We start from the raw sequence: 17,141 nt of genomic DNA on the forward strand, positions 1-17,141 counted from the left end.
ATTTAGAGTTCAATTTTTAAATTCGAATCAAAGTCTACATAGTACGACTTACACATAATACTTTTTAGTTGGTAAGTGTTAGACTGTAAGAGGCTTCCAATTATGTTGATTCTTGAGTAAAATTTAAGGTTTAAGAATCAGTAGCAGTCTATAGCCATGCTGCTGTAAGTACATAACAGAATGGTGGACTGCTTTATGGAGCTGGTGATTACAAAGATCCACTTTAACCATTTTTTTCTTACTGGCAGGTGTCCCACTGGCCTGAGGCCAGCGGCTGTGAGTGTACTGCAGCTTGTGGTTTACACCAGAGTGTAGAAAATGCCGACACCAGCTGGCTGCACATAATTAAACTGATTGCGGTCTGACAACTTGGACTGTTATACAGATATGTGATAAATATACAAAGTATCTTACAAATGTGATTCACTGACATACTCTATCTACTTTTTTTTCTTAACAGATACGATATCTGCACTTATAAAAACAAGCCTTGTGGAACACTGGGTAAGATTATAAAGAGAAATTTCAGCTTGTATTTGCTGTTTCCTTACTTTATACTTACCTATTGATTTTTTGACTGATTAGTTATTTTAAAGTTTGTACTTTCAAAATTTTGTAGTTTTATAAAGCTGAAAAATAAAAGATACTTGAGGTGGATTTTGGCTTTGATACATTGCTGGAAGTTTGAATTATGTCAGCTGGTGCTGTGTATTTCATCTCTGACAGCTGTAGTTCTGATAAAAGCTAGAAGATGACTCAATTTTACTTCTTACAGAACAGAACTTGCTGTTTATTTCCATTTACTGGTCTCCATAATCTAGTTTAAAAAACAGAAGTAAAAATCCTCAGGAAAGTTATAAAAGTACCCCCGTAAACCTTACAAAAGAAATGGACTTTGAGGTTTACACTGTTGCTGTGTTGTACACAGTGAGTGCAGCTTCATATTTTTCCTTTCACAGACTTAGGAAAAGATAGCACAGTGAGAGAAAATACAGTAACATTGAAACTACAGTGCTTTGGCAATGGAGAAGTGCACATGGCAACCTTAGATGAGAGACAGAGAGCTATTGTTCTCTCCATATCTAAATATGTCACCAGAAGTTATTTACTACAATAAATAACTATAGATGACCTATAACTATAGGTTGTTGCCTCCAATGATGCTTTAGTATATAAAGGAAACATTGTTCAAAGACTAATGTAGCACTTGTTTAGATTTTTTTTTTCGGTTTGTATCCTTTCATAAGCCTCATTCTTGCAGGTGATTAAAGATAAAATTCTAATTCAGCTAGTTCATATTATTAATACTTTTCTCAGTCAGAGTTCATGATTGTATTTCCTTTGTCTTTCCCTGTATTACTGTATGCTTTATAGCCTTAACCCATGTTAATTTTTCTGTAAGTCTCTTGCAAGTCAGTCCAATGCTTTTGGCAGAAGAGTGTAGTTTACATGGGGAAAGGTACCAGAATTTTGCCTGCTATAAATATAAGCAAAATCCAGAACATGCTTTAGTAAAAGGCAAATCATGATGATGAATTTCTAAATGTAATTCATTTTATTTGACATTGGAGGTGACGAAACTGAAGAGACTGTCTATATTGATGTCTTAGAAGTAGTTTTGCAAGCATTAAAAGAAAAAAGGTTGAAAGAGAATACATTAGTGCATGAACTATTTGATATTTTTATATGATGCTTTTAACACAGATCATTAGTGTACTAGTTCTTACTGTATCAGATCTTGGCATAAAGCCAAATTCTGCTTCACTTGAATGCAGTGTAGCAGAGGAAAGATTTGGCAAATATTTTATTAAACAAAAAGTTTAATTAAAAAAAATTAAAAATAAGAGTCACATATGGTATCAGTTCCTACTCACTGTTATAGGAGTCTTGGCAACAAAACCATGGCAATTTTTCTGCATTATAGGCATTGAACTGGAGAGGAGACAAGGCCCTGTAGTCCTCTTTTGCAAGGCATTTCATAAGCTTAAGTCACACTGACATCCAGTAACTAAAGTTAATCATATATATAAGGGGTTTGTGAAAAAGGGTCACAGAGAGGTCTCAGAAGGTCAGAAGAAACCTGAATAATTGGTATTCTAGGAAGAGACAGAAGTAAAAGATTTTGTATGGCATAGACATCTGTATCCTGTTTCAGACACCTGAAGCAGGGGACCTTTCATGGAACCTCTTAGAAAAGATAGACCTCAGACATCTTTGCAGTTTTTCTGTGGCTCCAGTGAAGGACAACAGCTTTTGAAATCTGAGCCACTGACTGAGTTCTTAACTTGATCTCTGTCTCTTTCTGCAAGCGTGGTGTGGAATTATGTTACTCTGGTCTTCTAAGTTGCCGAAGCAAGTCCTCAGTTATAAGACATGAAGATGAAGATGACTTTATCATTCAAATATGGTGGACTTTGCAGGGGAACGTGATAGTTGTATATCTATATGTATTAACATGTTGTCTTCAGAATTTCCTCAGTTAGAACAGCATAGGTGAACTGTAATTGGTTTTTTTGCAGGTTCCACACTGCAAACTCTCCAGACACACATTGTCACCTTTCGCCCATGTCAATTTGGCTGTCAGTAGTTTTGGTGTGTCCAAACTAGATTTGTTTGGGAGAAAACATGGAACACATACCCCCCAAATGGTCTCTATATGCCTACAGGAGACCTGAGATCACCTATGGGCTGTGTTCTCATGATACCCCTACAATGTTTTTTCCCTTCAGGAAGCTTTGAGCCACATGTGTAGTGACATTCAGCCCACAGGATTCAACTAGTCAAGAATGTCCAAACCAGCATGCAATGATACTCGAAGAGCCTCAGCATCAGGGCTTCACTGTGCTGATCCACTCCTATGTCTTGAAATTAATTGCTGATGTGGACACAGCAGGAAGCACTTGTCATATTACGACTTCTTACTGTTAGTCCAAATAGAATAATTTGAAGTCCCTGCTCATATAAGGAGTTTGCTTTCTCTCTTCTCCATCCCCTGTTCCATTCCCTTCATCTCTCAACCAAAGTTAAACTTTTTCAATTTTTTTGTTATTATTGTTGGGGTTCTTTGGGTTTGGGTTTTTCTGGTTGTTGGTGGTGGCGGGTTTTTTGGTGGTTTTTTTTGGGGTTTTTTTTGTTGTTGTTGTTTCTCTGGGTTTTTTTGTTGTTTTTTTTTTTTTTTTGTAGCGTAGGTTAACTGAAGAGGTAACTTCCTTAAAGAAAGGTTTACTTCTTCTTTCAGATAAGAAACTCTAGGGAGAAATACATTAAATAAACCTGATGTTTAAAGCTTTCTCTAGTGGCACTAAATTAAGACTGTAGTATGTTCTGTAATAATCTGTTGCTGAAAAATGTGTAAGATACAGAAGAGTCATAGTCCATAAATGCCAGTGAAAGAAGAAAATTTTTAAAAGCCCTTGTAACACAATAAGGTTTTAATGCCAGAAGATGATGGGTGATAAATGGAAAAGACTTCCGTGGTTAAATGCGTGTTTGTTATTAACATGTCTCCTCTCTCTTCACTGATGCATTCAGTTTTGTTTTTTTAATTTTTTTTAATGTACCATGTGAGGTTTTTCATAGCTAAAAAAGTTGCCTGTATGTTTTTATGAACCCACTAAACTTAAACAGATTTCTTTAGAAAAATAATGTGGATACATTTTGCTTTCTTCAGGCTCAAGAATGTTAAAATAGAAATGCTTTCCTGAATTCCCTCTCCTGGCTCAAGTTACTAGGTGGTCCCAAGTTAACAGAAGTAAAATTTATAAATCTAACCCCTAGTCTAGACATTTTCCAGCACTGACTGCAGTTCAAAAAATATTAATGTCTAGCCGGCAAAGTGAAATTCCCCCCAGTGATTTTGCAAATGACTAGAAAGTTAACCTTTTGCCAACTGCTCCTTCTGTGCATAGAAGTTATTAAAAAGAATCCAGGCATTTATAACTAGGGCTTTTAAGACTGAAACACCTTGGCATGACCCTTTGTGTCTCCTTCTGTTTATTCAGGCTTGGCCTCTGTGGCTGGAATGTGTGAGCCTGAAAGGAGCTGCAGCATTAATGAAGACATTGGCCTAGGTTCAGCTTTTACCATTGCACATGAGATTGGTCACAAGTGAGTGAGTTTAAAATAAGAATACATTTTAATTCATCACCTTTTTAACGTTAGTTAATAATAGACATAATTTTTTTCCTGCACCAGCTCTATTCTGATGTTCCATGTTTCTGTATATGGTATTCATGAGTGACAATACGTTTTATTTAGTATCTATTACCAGGGCCTTTAAATTTAGAACTGAAGACTCATTGTATACCCTTTGATTTCAGATTCCAGTTAAATCTGTCCTTCTGAGACTTGACTCACAACCTTCCTAATCTGTTTCATATTTTTAAATGTTTGGCTTTGAAAATTTTCTCTCCCCTGTTACTTTTGCTGCCTTTCTTTATGTAAGAGAAGTGGTTAAAAGGTAAATTTTTTTTGCTCTTTTTTTATTTTGTCTTTCATATAATTCAAACTCTTATCACTGAAACATTGATTCCATTGTCAGTATTCATATGCTTTAAGTCCTCTTTCACTCAAGCATGATCTATATAAAACAGGCATAGAGCAGTCATAGCATCAGTTGTTACATTTAAAGTATCAGCATATAGTTTTAAAGAGTATGTTGTTTTGACACTGATAAAATCTGAGTATTGTTTGGTATGGAAATATTTCAGGTCTTCCCTCAAAAGACAGCACTGTTAGTACACTGTGATGACTAAAAAGACTGGGCATCTTCTTTTTATCAAGAGGCTTCCTTCTTTTACATGGCTTGACCAATACAGATATGGATTACATGCTTTTCCACTCGTTAGCTGATGGAACTGTTAAAAGTTGCAGTGTAGACTGAAATGAAAGCTAGCAAACTGCTGATCAAAAAAAGTAAACAGTTATTTTTAGCCCACCTCTTATGTGAGGTAATCACTGGGCAACTGTGCTCTCATTTATATTACGTATGAAAAAATCTTCACATCTAGTGTAGATGAATTTTAGAATTCAAAAGCAATTATATAGGATCTGAAAAACAATAATTTAAAAATACATGTAATAACTCCCTTGACCTACTTTCCTTCCTTCCTTCCTGCCTACCTGCCTTCCTGCCTGCCTGCCTTCCTGGCTGCCTGCTTTCCTGCCTTCCTGCCTTCCTGCCTTCCTGCCTTTCTGCCCTGCCTTCCTGCCTTTCCACTGTTGAGGAAAGAGCTCCTCCAATCACTAAATATTAATAGTTCTAAAATTCCTGTAAATAATGTCTTGTATTGTATCTCGTCCAAACCCCTGCCAAGGCAGGGTCACTCCGAGCAGGTGACACAGGAACCTGTCCAGCTGTGTTTTGAATGTTTCAAGAGAGGGAGACTCCATGACCTCCCGGGGCAACCTGCTCCAGTGCTGTGCCACCTTCAATGCAAAGAAGTTCTTCCTCATCTTGAGTGGAACTTCTTGTGTTTTAGTTTTTGTCTGTTGCTCCTTGTCCTGTTCCTGGGCACCACCGGAAAGAGTTTGGCACCATCCTCTTGGCACCTGCCTCTGAGATATTTGTATGTGTTTTATACATGTTATTCCAGAGATACACGAAATTAATTTAATATGTGCTGCTATTTTATCAGGCAAATATGGCATGATGACCAGAATTTATTTGATGAGCTTAGACTGGTTAGAATCTGGAAAAACCCATATAGTGATAGTGTATATCCTGTGATCATAGGAGCGTTTTTACCATCGGTCTTTGTATGTTTGATATCTTTTGGATTCTTATTACATAAGATCCTTTAAAATTCTGAAATCTCAGCTCTTTGAGGCTTTCAGCTAATTCTATAGAGGACACGATATGTCAGATTCTGGTTTTATAAGAAGAGGTAATCATATTCTTTAGCTGTTATACAATGCACAGTTATTAAAGAAAGTTACACTACAAGCTTGGTTTTAAGAATTAGCATACCATATAGATACCATCAGTATAACCTGGGAAGAATACGTGACCAAAAAATCTTCAAAATCTATGTTTTGTGGTAGTCACACATCACCTGTCATTCTACCCACGCTGTGACTGAATGCCCCTACAACTATGTCAAAGTTGTTCTTCCTCTCAACCTCCTAGTTTCCAGTACCTGCTAGAAGGTACTGGAGTAAATATGCGAGTAAAATAATTGTTTCTGAGAGCCTTGTAAACATTTTTCTTTGGCTGTACCTCTTTTCAGACTTGGAATAGGAAACTGACTTCATTGTTAGGTGAAAAATAGAAGCATTTAAGGGACGTACCTACACTGAATATGTAATATGCAACATAAAAGCACTAGATTACACAGAATCACAGAATGGATCAGATTGGGAGGGACCACCGTGGATCATCTGGTCCAATCTCCCTGCTCAAGCAGGGTCATTGTAGAGTACATAGCACAGGTTGTATCCAGATCGTTCTTTAGTATCTCCAGTGGGGGAGACTTCACAACCTCTCTGGGCAACCTGTTCCAGTGCATGGTTACCTGCGCAGTATTCTTCCTTATGTTCAGGTGGAACTCCTGTGCATCAGTTTCTGTCCTATTCCTTAGCATCTCTGAGAAGAGCCTGGCTTCATCTTCTTGGTACCTCCCCTTCAGATACATATAGACACTGATGAGGTCTCCTCTCAGTCATCTCCTCTCGAGGCTGAATGGGCCCAACTCCCTCTCAGCCTTTCCTCATAAGAGAGATACTCCAGACCCCTAACTATCTTCACACCCCTCCACTGGACCTGCTCCAGGAGCTCCATGTCTCTCTTGTCCTGAGGAGCCCAGAACTGGACACAGCACTCCAGGTGAGGCCTCACCAGAGCTGAGTACAGGGGCAGGATGCCCTTCCTAATGCCCCCCAAGATACCATTGGCCTCCTTGGCCACCAGGACACTCTGCTGGCTCATGGACAGCTTGGTGGCCACCAGGACCCGCAGGTCCTTCTCTGCAGAGCTGCCCCCCAGCAGGTCAGCCCCAGCCTGTGCTGGTGCCTGGGCTTGTTCCTCCCCAGGTGCAGGACCTGGCATTTGCCTTTGCTGAATTTCAGAGGGTTCTTCTCTGCCCATCTCTCCATCCTGTCAAGGTCCTTCTGAAGGGCTGCACAGCACTCCGGGGCATCAGCCACTGCTCCCAGCTTTATGTCCTCAGTGAATGTGCTGAGCAGGCATCTGCCCCTTCATCCAAGTGATTGATGAATATACACATAAAAATGTACAAGTGATGAGGAACAGAAGCAAAAAGAAATTTAAAAAAAACCCTATAAATATTTAACAGAAAGTATGACTGAATATTATAATCACAGACTATTAATCTCTTAAGTTTTCAAGGAGAAATGCTTTTCTGGATAGCATGCTAGTTAGATAAGAATGTGAGAATTTCACTTTGAAAGATCATGTTTTTATTAATTGTACAGTTGCTATGGAATACTGAGTTTTAAAAACCTTTGAGCTGAGGATCAAAATTCTTTTGTGATTAAGAGAGAACAATTATGATAATACACATTCTTGATAGATTATCCACAGTTTCTCCAGAATTAGATTTATAGGCTTCCCTGATGGGAATATGGCTCAACCTGTTATTAATACTTTACTGAATAATAGAGTGATGAGAAGTCATTAGATCCTTCAGTCTGAATTTCTGTATATCATAGTGTCATAAATTTCACTCCTTTAACCTTGTATTGATCCAGCTTAGTTCCATTTGGTTGAAAAATACTATCCAGGAAGTACTTCTTTAAAACTTAAAGGGACTGGTAGTCTGAGTGTGATTGTAACACACTCTGTTAAATATTTTATTAAATATTTCTGTTAAATATTTTCATTTTTTAAAAAAGTTTTTTTTTGGCTTCCATTCCTTACCACTTGTAGTGTTTATATGTGTATAACCTAGTTTTGGTGCTGTCCAGCTGTGTGCAGTTCAGACTCATAACCAGCTGTTTCTATTGTAGATGGTCATACAGTGGTTGTTTCTTTCTTGAGTGCATAAACAATGGAGAAACTAACATTTTATGATTGTTTCTCCCTAGCCATGGTTCAAAGAACAGCCTTGTATTACTCTTAGTACTTCTGTGAATTAGATACATTTCAGAGTTTGGTCTTTAGACTTCCACATAGGTTCTCTAGAAAACTGACTTCTGATGCTTGACATGCAGAATGTCTGCTTTCCTACCATTATATTTTTCACACTAAAAATGCTTAAGATTTCTGGTAAACAAAGATCACAAACTGATTTCTTGTACCAAGAGTGAGAATTGAGCGTGTATCCCCTAAATTGTCAAGCAAAGTTTGACTTTTTCTTCTTGGTGAAAAGAGGAACTCTTTGCAGGCCTGATCTCGCTTTTATCTCAGACAAGTTAAATGATGTAAGATCCAGTCCCATTTTCTGTTTCCCTGTCAGCTGAGTTAGGTGGCTTTCTGCTCTATGCTTTTATATTTGGATACATTCTAAAATGTCTAGCATGTCCTGTGCATGCTGCATAGCATACTTAGTTGAACTGGTAAGGAATTCCAGATTTCACTTGAAGAGGTATATTGGTAAAAGAAAGGCATTTTGCCATTCATTGTTGCAGTCCTCTGGAGGAGTTAGCTGTGATTTGAAAAGTGAAAAACAAAGTGAAAAAGAATAAATACAATAAAAGTGGGTAAACAAAGGAAATGTCAAAACATGAGGGTGGTGGACTAGGCTTAGGGCAGAAAGTTGCCTGTAGAACTTAGAGTAAGAATAACAGACAAGCATTGAGGGCTGTATGAAAGGAGCTGGAAGACAGGACTGGTCGCTAAAATAGTTTCTGAAAAGTCAGAATTGTCTTGACTTATAGATGATGTAATGAATTTAAATTTGACAGTTTGACAGTCATATCTTGATAAAAAAAGATGTAAGAAATAATAAAAACATAGCTTATAGTCCAACTGATTAAATTGTCTTCAAGATTAAGAACAGCGATAGTTTCAAGCATGTGTTTAGTTCTAAATTAGTTCATATAGCTAGGTCTGCAGTTCTAACACTTTTTGAAGTCTCTTTTCAGCCTGTATGCAAAGTGAAAAATATTATAAGTACCTCTCCTTCTACATGAGAAGGATAGTCTTCAGTGCTGGAGTAAAACTTGTAATCTGGTGGTACTTACGGAAGATGCTTGTCTTTACCTCATTCTTCAGTGACCAGTGAGCTTTATGTTTGATCAGTGCACTGGGTTTGCATGGTCAGGTTTTAGTAGCAGGCAGGCTACAGAGGTGTCTTTTGTGGGAAGCTGCCAGAAGCTTCCTCCATGTCCCATAGAGCCGACGCTAGGAGGCTCCAAGATAGACCCACCAAGGCTGGGCCCATCAGTGAAAGTGGTAGGGCTTCTGGGATAACACATTTTAGAAAGGGGGTAGAAAAGTTGCTGCAAAGCAACAGCCAGAAAAGATGAGTGAGAATAGGTGAGGTAAACAACTCTGCAGACACCAAGGTCAATGAGAAGGCACTGGAGCTGAGGTTTCCCTGCAGCCTGTGGTGCAGACCATGGTGAGGCAGCTGTGCCCCTGCAGCCCATGGAGGAACACAGGGAAGCAGAGATCCGCCTGAAGTCCATGGAGGACACCGTGTTGGAGCAGGTGGATGCCTGAGAGGAGGCTGTGACCCCGTGGGAGGCCTATGCTGGAGCAGGCCCCTGGTAGGACCTGTGGCCCTGTGCAAAGAGGAGCCCATGCTGGAGCAGTTTTCCTGGAAGAATCCCATGGGGGACCCACACAGGAGCAGGCTGTGTCTGAAGGACTGCACTCCATGGAAGGGGCCCACACTGGAGCAGTTCGTGAGGGACCACGGCCCATGGGAAGGACCCATGTTGAAGAATTTAATGGAGAACCGGCTCCAGTGGGTGGGTGGGAGGGACTGCATTATGGAGAAGGAAAGAGTGTGAGGCAGAAGGAACAGCAGTGATGTGTAACTGACAGTAACCGTCATTTTCCATTAAGGAGTAAATCTGAGCCTGGGAAAATGGGGTGAATGGGGGTAAAGTTGTTTTAAGATTTGGTTTTTATTTCTCATTCTCCTACTCTGATTTGATTCGGAATAAAATTAAGCTAATTTCAGAAAGTTGAATCTATTTTGCCCATGATGGTAATTGGTGAGTGGTCTCTTCCTGTCCCTGTATCAACCCTCAAACCTTTCCTCAAATTTTCAGCTGAGGACAAGAGGGGCGGGCACCTGGCATCCAGCCAGGGTCAACTCACCACAATCAGTCAAACCTCAGCTGCAGCAGAGGACCTGAGTTTTAGTGGGATGTTTTCTAGAAGTGCGTGTCAAGAAATGTATTTGTTGTACAACTACAAAGAAAATACTCCAGTCTGAGGTAATAGAGACACATATACCAAACTTCACAATAGCTTTTTTAAAACTAATTAAAACACAGCTAGGATGGATTGTACTAACATCACCTCCTGTCAGCTCTCCAGCTGATGCAATTTTAATTGTTTTGTCTCTGACAATGATGTCTTCCATCTTTAACTATAGCAGACTGTCTCAAATCTACAGTGTAGGAACACCTCAACAGCAAACAGAACACATTAAGCTTTTTCCTGCTAGATGTCTAGGAGTGATGGAGTTCAAATGGCTTGAATTTTAGGGACAGTTTAACTAAGTTTTTTAGTTTAAAAACCGCAAACCAAACCAAAACGAAACCCAGAAAAAACAAAATGAAAAAAAACGGAAAGAAACCAAACCAAAACAACCAAAGAAGCAAAAAACCGAATAAAACAAAACCAACAAAAACCTTAACCAAAATGTGTCCACAAGCCACATAAGAACATATAATTATTTTCTAACTCTCTCACCCCCCACTTTCCATCCCCTGCCTTGATCTTTTTTGCTAAAGGAATGTTATTTTATGCTTGCTTTTATAATATTGCAAGTTTTTAAAAGTTTTCTCTGGGACTTCAGTTTTAATGACATGCATATAGAATGAAATATCATAAACATAAGGCAAAACCTCCCAATTATGTGACACGTTTATATTTAAAATCTGAAAAAAGTCTGTCTCTACATACCTGTGAAATATTATTTGAAGTTTAGAATTTGCAATACTAAAATAGTTTTTCTAACAAGCAATTTTATCAAGGAAAATGGATGTAGTAACACTTCACAAGTCTTAAAAAAAGTGCAAAAGAATAAATGGGGGTGAAGTGGAAGGTTATCATAACCTTCAGGGCATCTTGAATTTCCAAAGGAAATCTGAACTCAGAAGTTTGCTTCCTGATTGGAGCCAATACTTTCCACTTTGGCCTGCAGTGTAGATACCTGATGCATTTGCACTATTGGCTTTGTGTAGTACACAAGCCTTACTTGATGATATTATTGTGCCATGAAGGCTGGATAGCTGTGGCAGTGTAATCCAGGAGAAGTTTGTGCTCTGCTTTTTTGTAATAGTCCCGTAGAACTCTGTCATTTCCCCATAAGAAAGTTCAGGTTTCTGAATAAACTACATTGGTTTTTAGTAAATTAGAAATTGCTGTGCTTTTAAGAGCCTCATATGTTATTTAATACTAAATGATGCTCATATATAAAAATTCTACTTGATGGGGTGTTTTGTCATCATCCAGGACTGAGAGGAGAACAGTATTTAGGAAGTAAATAGGAAAAATTATGATAGAAGTGTGCTAAAATTATGTTGAATTTCATAGCAGATACGCTTTTTATAAATCTCCTATTATTGAATTAGTTTGTTTCCCAAGTTTTCAGGGACCTAATGTGTTTGACCAAAGTTAAAGTTTAAAATTTTGCATTACTTCAAAATAAAACATTAAGGATACTCCAAACTGCAGAATGATCTCCAAATGCAGGAAATCAGCAGTTAAGGTTAAAAATCCGTGTTAAGATATGAAAATAGAAAGTGAAGTAACTAATTAACCTTGATTCCTCCCTTGAGGAATATGTAGTGTTAGGTAGTTTCAATAAATGCTATCAATGTTTGGAATCCTAAATTAAAATAAATTGATTTTTCAATACTTTTTGATTATTTATCCCTTCATTTGTAATGTCATTTAGGGGCAAATTTTTATTTTCATGCTGTTATGTAGCTATAACCAATACTTTTGTACCATTGACTAAAAATATATGGAGGACTACATAGAAAGAGGAGAATTTTCTGTTAAGAGATGTATGGGGAAAATATTTATAAAAGTAAAGAAAAACTGCTTACCTTTGTTACTGAGAAAACATAAAATCTGATGATTGTAAGGTCTCCAAAATTTACCATAACCTCGTAACAACTGGAAAATATTTCACTCCTAGTAGACATGAGAGTAATTAATAAAATTACCATGACCATGTATGTCCACATAGAAATTGTGCTTTGTTCTGTGTAGCTCATAGCTCTGATATTGTAGGCAAAAAAATTTCTATTATTGTTTAATAGCAGTTTATGTTCATATTCACTCACTTTTTGTTGAACAAAATAATGTTAAACGTGGTTCTCCCCTTGTGTATTTTCTACTGACACTAAGAAAAGGCGTATTTAAAGCCATGCCTATGTTTACAGATGTAGGGAAGCTGACATTTCTAATTTTTCAATGTAGGCCCTAAATAGACATTCTAAGCTATATGAAATACATATATAGATATTTAAATTACACATTTTAAACTATGAGAATAAATACAATACACTGGCAAAATTACTTAATACAAATTTTATGAAAATTTTTGCATCTAATGTAATAAACTCAGTTTCTCCAAGCAAATTATTATTTGCTATTTCAGTCTTCTGTCAAATACAAGAATACTTTTTCAAGCATGCCTACACTCTGGTCGAGATTTACTTTTAGAAAGTTTTAAAGTATTCTTCACTGCTGCACTTTATGACCCTTCCCTACCCTTTATTTCACTCTCCATAAATGTTAGATCAGTGTGTCTAACATGCTGAGACACTGGAGGAAGACTTGCAGTGTACCTAGGTCAAGATAATTACTTGAAAATGGCCCATTTCACTCTTAGCATGTGTGTTTATCTCCTAGTACAGATAATTAATATCATAAAACCTCTTAAGGTGTAAGTTTCTTTACTTTGTTTTAGAAAGATAGGGTGTCAATTCTTTATTCTGAGCATATGTCATCTTTGCAGCTGTGAATCAGCTTCAGATAATGAACAAGAAGATCCAGTGCTTGACTTTACGGTATTTCTCTTGCTTGTGTTCCTGTAACTTTGTTTCCTCACTTGTCTCACAATTCTGTCTCTGGCATACTTCTTCCTAAGGCTGTTAAACAAGTGGCGGAACAACATAAAAGACACTGCTTTAGAAAAAACTGGGTCAAATTCAGGTAACTCATGAATTGGTAAGAAACAAAAAAATTAACATGAAATAAATTAACTCTATTGTATTTAAAGAAATTAAACATTAGCAATTTGTGCTTTTCTGAATGCTCCAAACCCTAAGAAAGCTAGGAAAGGTTTTGATATGCAGATAATTAGTACTTCAGTCAAATAGCAGAGATAATTGGTTGAGAAATGGCATTTCACCAGAGTACCACTTTTAAAGGTAACTTCAGTGCTAATAAAGTACATGGTAACAAAGTAAATCTCAGCACAGATTATGGAGATGCATTGGTATGGATCTGTTTTCTCTGAATCTTAAGTATCTGGATAGTAAATAAGACTGGAAGCGTTCTGGCTGTCTCACAAGAATAACTGCTGTAATTTCATATGTATCAGCAGTAAGTGTTTTGGCAGCCATAACCATCACGGTTTAGAACCTTCAAATGTATCAGTAACCAAATGAAAATGTAGGGACCTGCAATGTTGGGTTTTTTTTGCAAGATAAAGGAAGGCTAGACAAGAAGTTTACATTCACATCCTTCCCGCTGCTTATACTCCAGGGTCTCTCCTTATCTATTGCTGTTTTATTCAGTGCAGCTGACACTAGTTATCTCCCCTGTGATTTTTGAGGTTGGATCTTAAGTAGGATGTGTATTACAAATAACTTCCTCAGATAATTTTTTCAGATATAAGGAAAAACAGATTGCCAAAAGGAAAAAAGTCTGTTCAGTTACAGATGTTAGTAAGCGAAACAGGCAGTGAGCACTACTAGGATGTGCTGCCTTAGAATTTTTTAAGAAGTATACAAACTAGAAATAATTTGCAGGAGAGTTTCAATTGTAGTTTTAAGGTTCTTAGTGTTTCTACTTTGCACAGTTCTTAAATGTAAGGTAAGTGCTCTCTTGGGAAATGAGGAGCCATAATGCTTGAAAACACAAGAGCTGCTGGGTTAAACATTCTTCCTTGAGATTTTAGGTGGAAAGATAACTTCACATAATAACTTCTATATCACCTGAGGAGACTTCAGTCTCTGCTCATTCATCTGGCTGTTCTTGTAAAGACAAAATTATACTGGTAGTTTTGGACAGGCTTTTTAAGCCAGTGAAAGGAATACAGTCCGTGTATGTTTAATGAGTTTGAAAAAGGTAGGCAAATTATAACAGTGGCTCCACAAAGAATATTTTATGTTCCTTACTTTCTTCTCTACCTTTCCATGCCAATCCAATTGCAAACATGCTTTTGTAAAGACCTAGTTTTAATGTAATGATGGTCAAATATGACCGGCATGTTCTGATGGAAATAAAACTGGCAGTTTGGTCAGAAATGTGTTTCCATCTGCAGTCCTGCCCATAGGAGTGCAAATTACTGGACTGTAATGGCATGCTGCCACAACCATCTTTGGAAATGATGACAGTAATTGTAAAACCCCTCTGCAAACACCAGAAAAAGTTACCTGCACCTCATGATCACTTTCCTCCTAAATTCAGAAGCAAGGGCAAGTAGAAAAGCCTTCTTGGAAAGGAATAGATGATGTGGGTGAATGACTATTTATAAAAAATGAGTATACCATTGCCTCATGGAAAGGCATTGATTGAGTTCCCATGTGCATCAGAAATTATGGCTTCCATTCACAGACATGCTTTTTATCAGACATATCATTGCTACTGCCGCCAACATCATCTGTGAGAGCTGATGGAAGGAAAGTTATTAAACTATGAAGTTTGTTCTTTTAATCATATGCCCAAAAGATAAAAAAATTCAGTTCCCAGAGAGTTGAAATCAGTAAGATTTTTAGAAAATGGAATACACTAATTAGAGATAAAATGAATGTAAGAATCATCCAACTCATTTCTATAAACAAGTAATTTATGGGGATTATTTAAAAAGAAGGTTTTCTGTTTTCAGAAATGGTACAGAGACAATTCAAAAGGGAGTATTACTGTTTGAAGTACCTCAAATTCTAGGAGATTATTGCCATTGATAATACGTAAATAAAGCACATTTTTCATTGTTAAATTCTGGTTCAGTTTGTTGCACAAGACATCTAAGTTCTTTCCTCTCCTAATATGGACAGGTATCTGATAAGATCATAAGAATTAACACTGGTCTGAAAGTTTCATTGCGTTACGTACATTGCTCAGATAAGTTGATTAAAGCTGTATTTTTTATATGCGAGGGACATTCTTTATTTGATTATATAACAGTCTAAGCTGCCAGACCTTTCCAGTGTATAATACAGTATACAACATTCTGCATTTGTGAGAGATCAAAAACAGCCAGATACAGGCAGGCATTGCTGCAGAATAGGTATTCCATAGGGAGACATCCCATAGGCAAGGAAGCCATGCTTTTTTGTTGATTAAGTCCTTCCTGGTATTGTAGGAAACATCCATCATTCACAGATGTTCTTTTTTTTTTTGGAAGGAATGGTACCAACACCTTCCACTTGTAAGTTATTATGATCATCTGAAGAGGTGAAGTAGTACTCAGTGTATTGAAGCTCGGGGTAACATTAAACTCTTGGGGTTTTATACCACATTCTGGAGCAATGTGTTTAGATTAATATAACTCAACTGCCTCAGCTTTCAGTAAAGGAAGTGGCATGAACTGGTATGAAGTGGTATTGTCAGCTGATAAATGGTCAGTTTCTTATGTACTACCATAGTACATTTGTATGTTCTTGCAGTCAGTCCTAAATACTACAGAAAATCAAAACTGAGTGCCTCAACACATTTGTGTTCCTGAATGACGAGTAAGAAATCAGAGAGCCTTTTAGCATACAGAAGACTCCAAAGACAGACCTCTTTGCATGATTCTGGAAGTTCAGAGTCTCAGTTTTGGCATTGTTTTAATCACTTCTCTGTCTCATAAGTTCCTGTGTCTCTTACTGTCTGCCCCTCTGATTTCCTAAGCCTTGTACCCTATTTGAGAAGGAGTAAATTTGACCAAAGCTTAATATTTAAAAAAATAAGAAATGAGGGAACAAATTTTTTCCCCCAAGTGATTAATGGAAATTAATCAAAGACTAAGAGAGTGGAGTTTTAGAAATGTGTATACTATTGAGAACTATATGTGTATACTATTGAGGTGCCTCATTTATGTCACATCCATAAAGTACACATTGTTGATTGTCCTAAACAAAGACAGTCTGCAATGAAAGTCTGTTCAAATAGATGGCCTGTGAAATTCTAGTTTTAATTTAATGGTTATGCTGATGATCTGTAGTTCAAGGGGTTTTTAAGACATAAAGATTCTTTAACCATATTTTTTTATGAGGGTCATATCATCTTTCTTGAAAGTTAATTTCTTGCCTGAAAACCTCATCTGTCCAAGTTCCATGCAGAGGTTTCTTATCACATTTTCTATTTTTAATTGTCTTCATTTTGACATTCTTTGACAAAGCAAAGCTCTAATAGAAGGGCTCCAAGTCCTTCTGTGAGTAGATACAGAGGGGAAGTGTGCGGACAGGATGGCCCTAGGAATTGCAAACCCCATGTTTGACTTGAATTATCCCTGTTTTCAGTGTGCCTATATATACTGTATTGTTACAGCAACAGCGCCTATTTGTCCTTTTTTACTAATCCAAGAGTCTGAGCTAAAATAAATATTCCATATCCAGGTACCATACCAAAAAAAGGCTTCAGTGCTCTGTATTCGTCTTGCAAGGATACTGTTATGTTTTCTTTAAAAGATTTAGAAAACAAATAAAATACTTCCAAAAATCCATAGGAGGAAACATGGTTATGTAATTGTGCCATATTCTGAGATCTGAATAAACTAAACAGAACTTAACTGACTGTACACTTAGGAGCTCTCCTGCACTGTGTTGTTTTGGGTCCA

General features: G+C 37.3%; 1 protein-coding gene across 6 annotated transcripts in view; it reads left to right on the plus strand.

The window, feature by feature from the left end:
• ADAMTS6 (ADAM metallopeptidase with thrombospondin type 1 motif 6) overlaps positions 1-17,141 on the plus strand; it is a 149,989-nt gene that overhangs the window by 59,402 nt on the left and 73,446 nt on the right. For all 6 annotated transcript variants that reach the window (XR_004237550.1, XM_032096390.1, XM_032096389.1 and 3 more), the window contains 2 exons: positions 461-504; positions 4,002-4,107. Coding sequence is in view for 5 of the 6 variants with exons in the window: in XM_032096390.1 (XP_031952281.1) it covers positions 461-504; positions 4,002-4,107 (150 nt within the window). In the remaining variant the exon portion in view is untranslated. The remainder of the gene's footprint in view (positions 1-460; positions 505-4,001; positions 4,108-17,141) is intronic.

The sequence above is a fragment of the Corvus moneduloides genome, chromosome Z, assembly GCF_009650955.1.
Source record: "Corvus moneduloides isolate bCorMon1 chromosome Z, bCorMon1.pri, whole genome shotgun sequence".
In the NCBI taxonomy this organism is placed as follows: domain Eukaryota; kingdom Metazoa; phylum Chordata; class Aves; order Passeriformes; family Corvidae; genus Corvus; species Corvus moneduloides.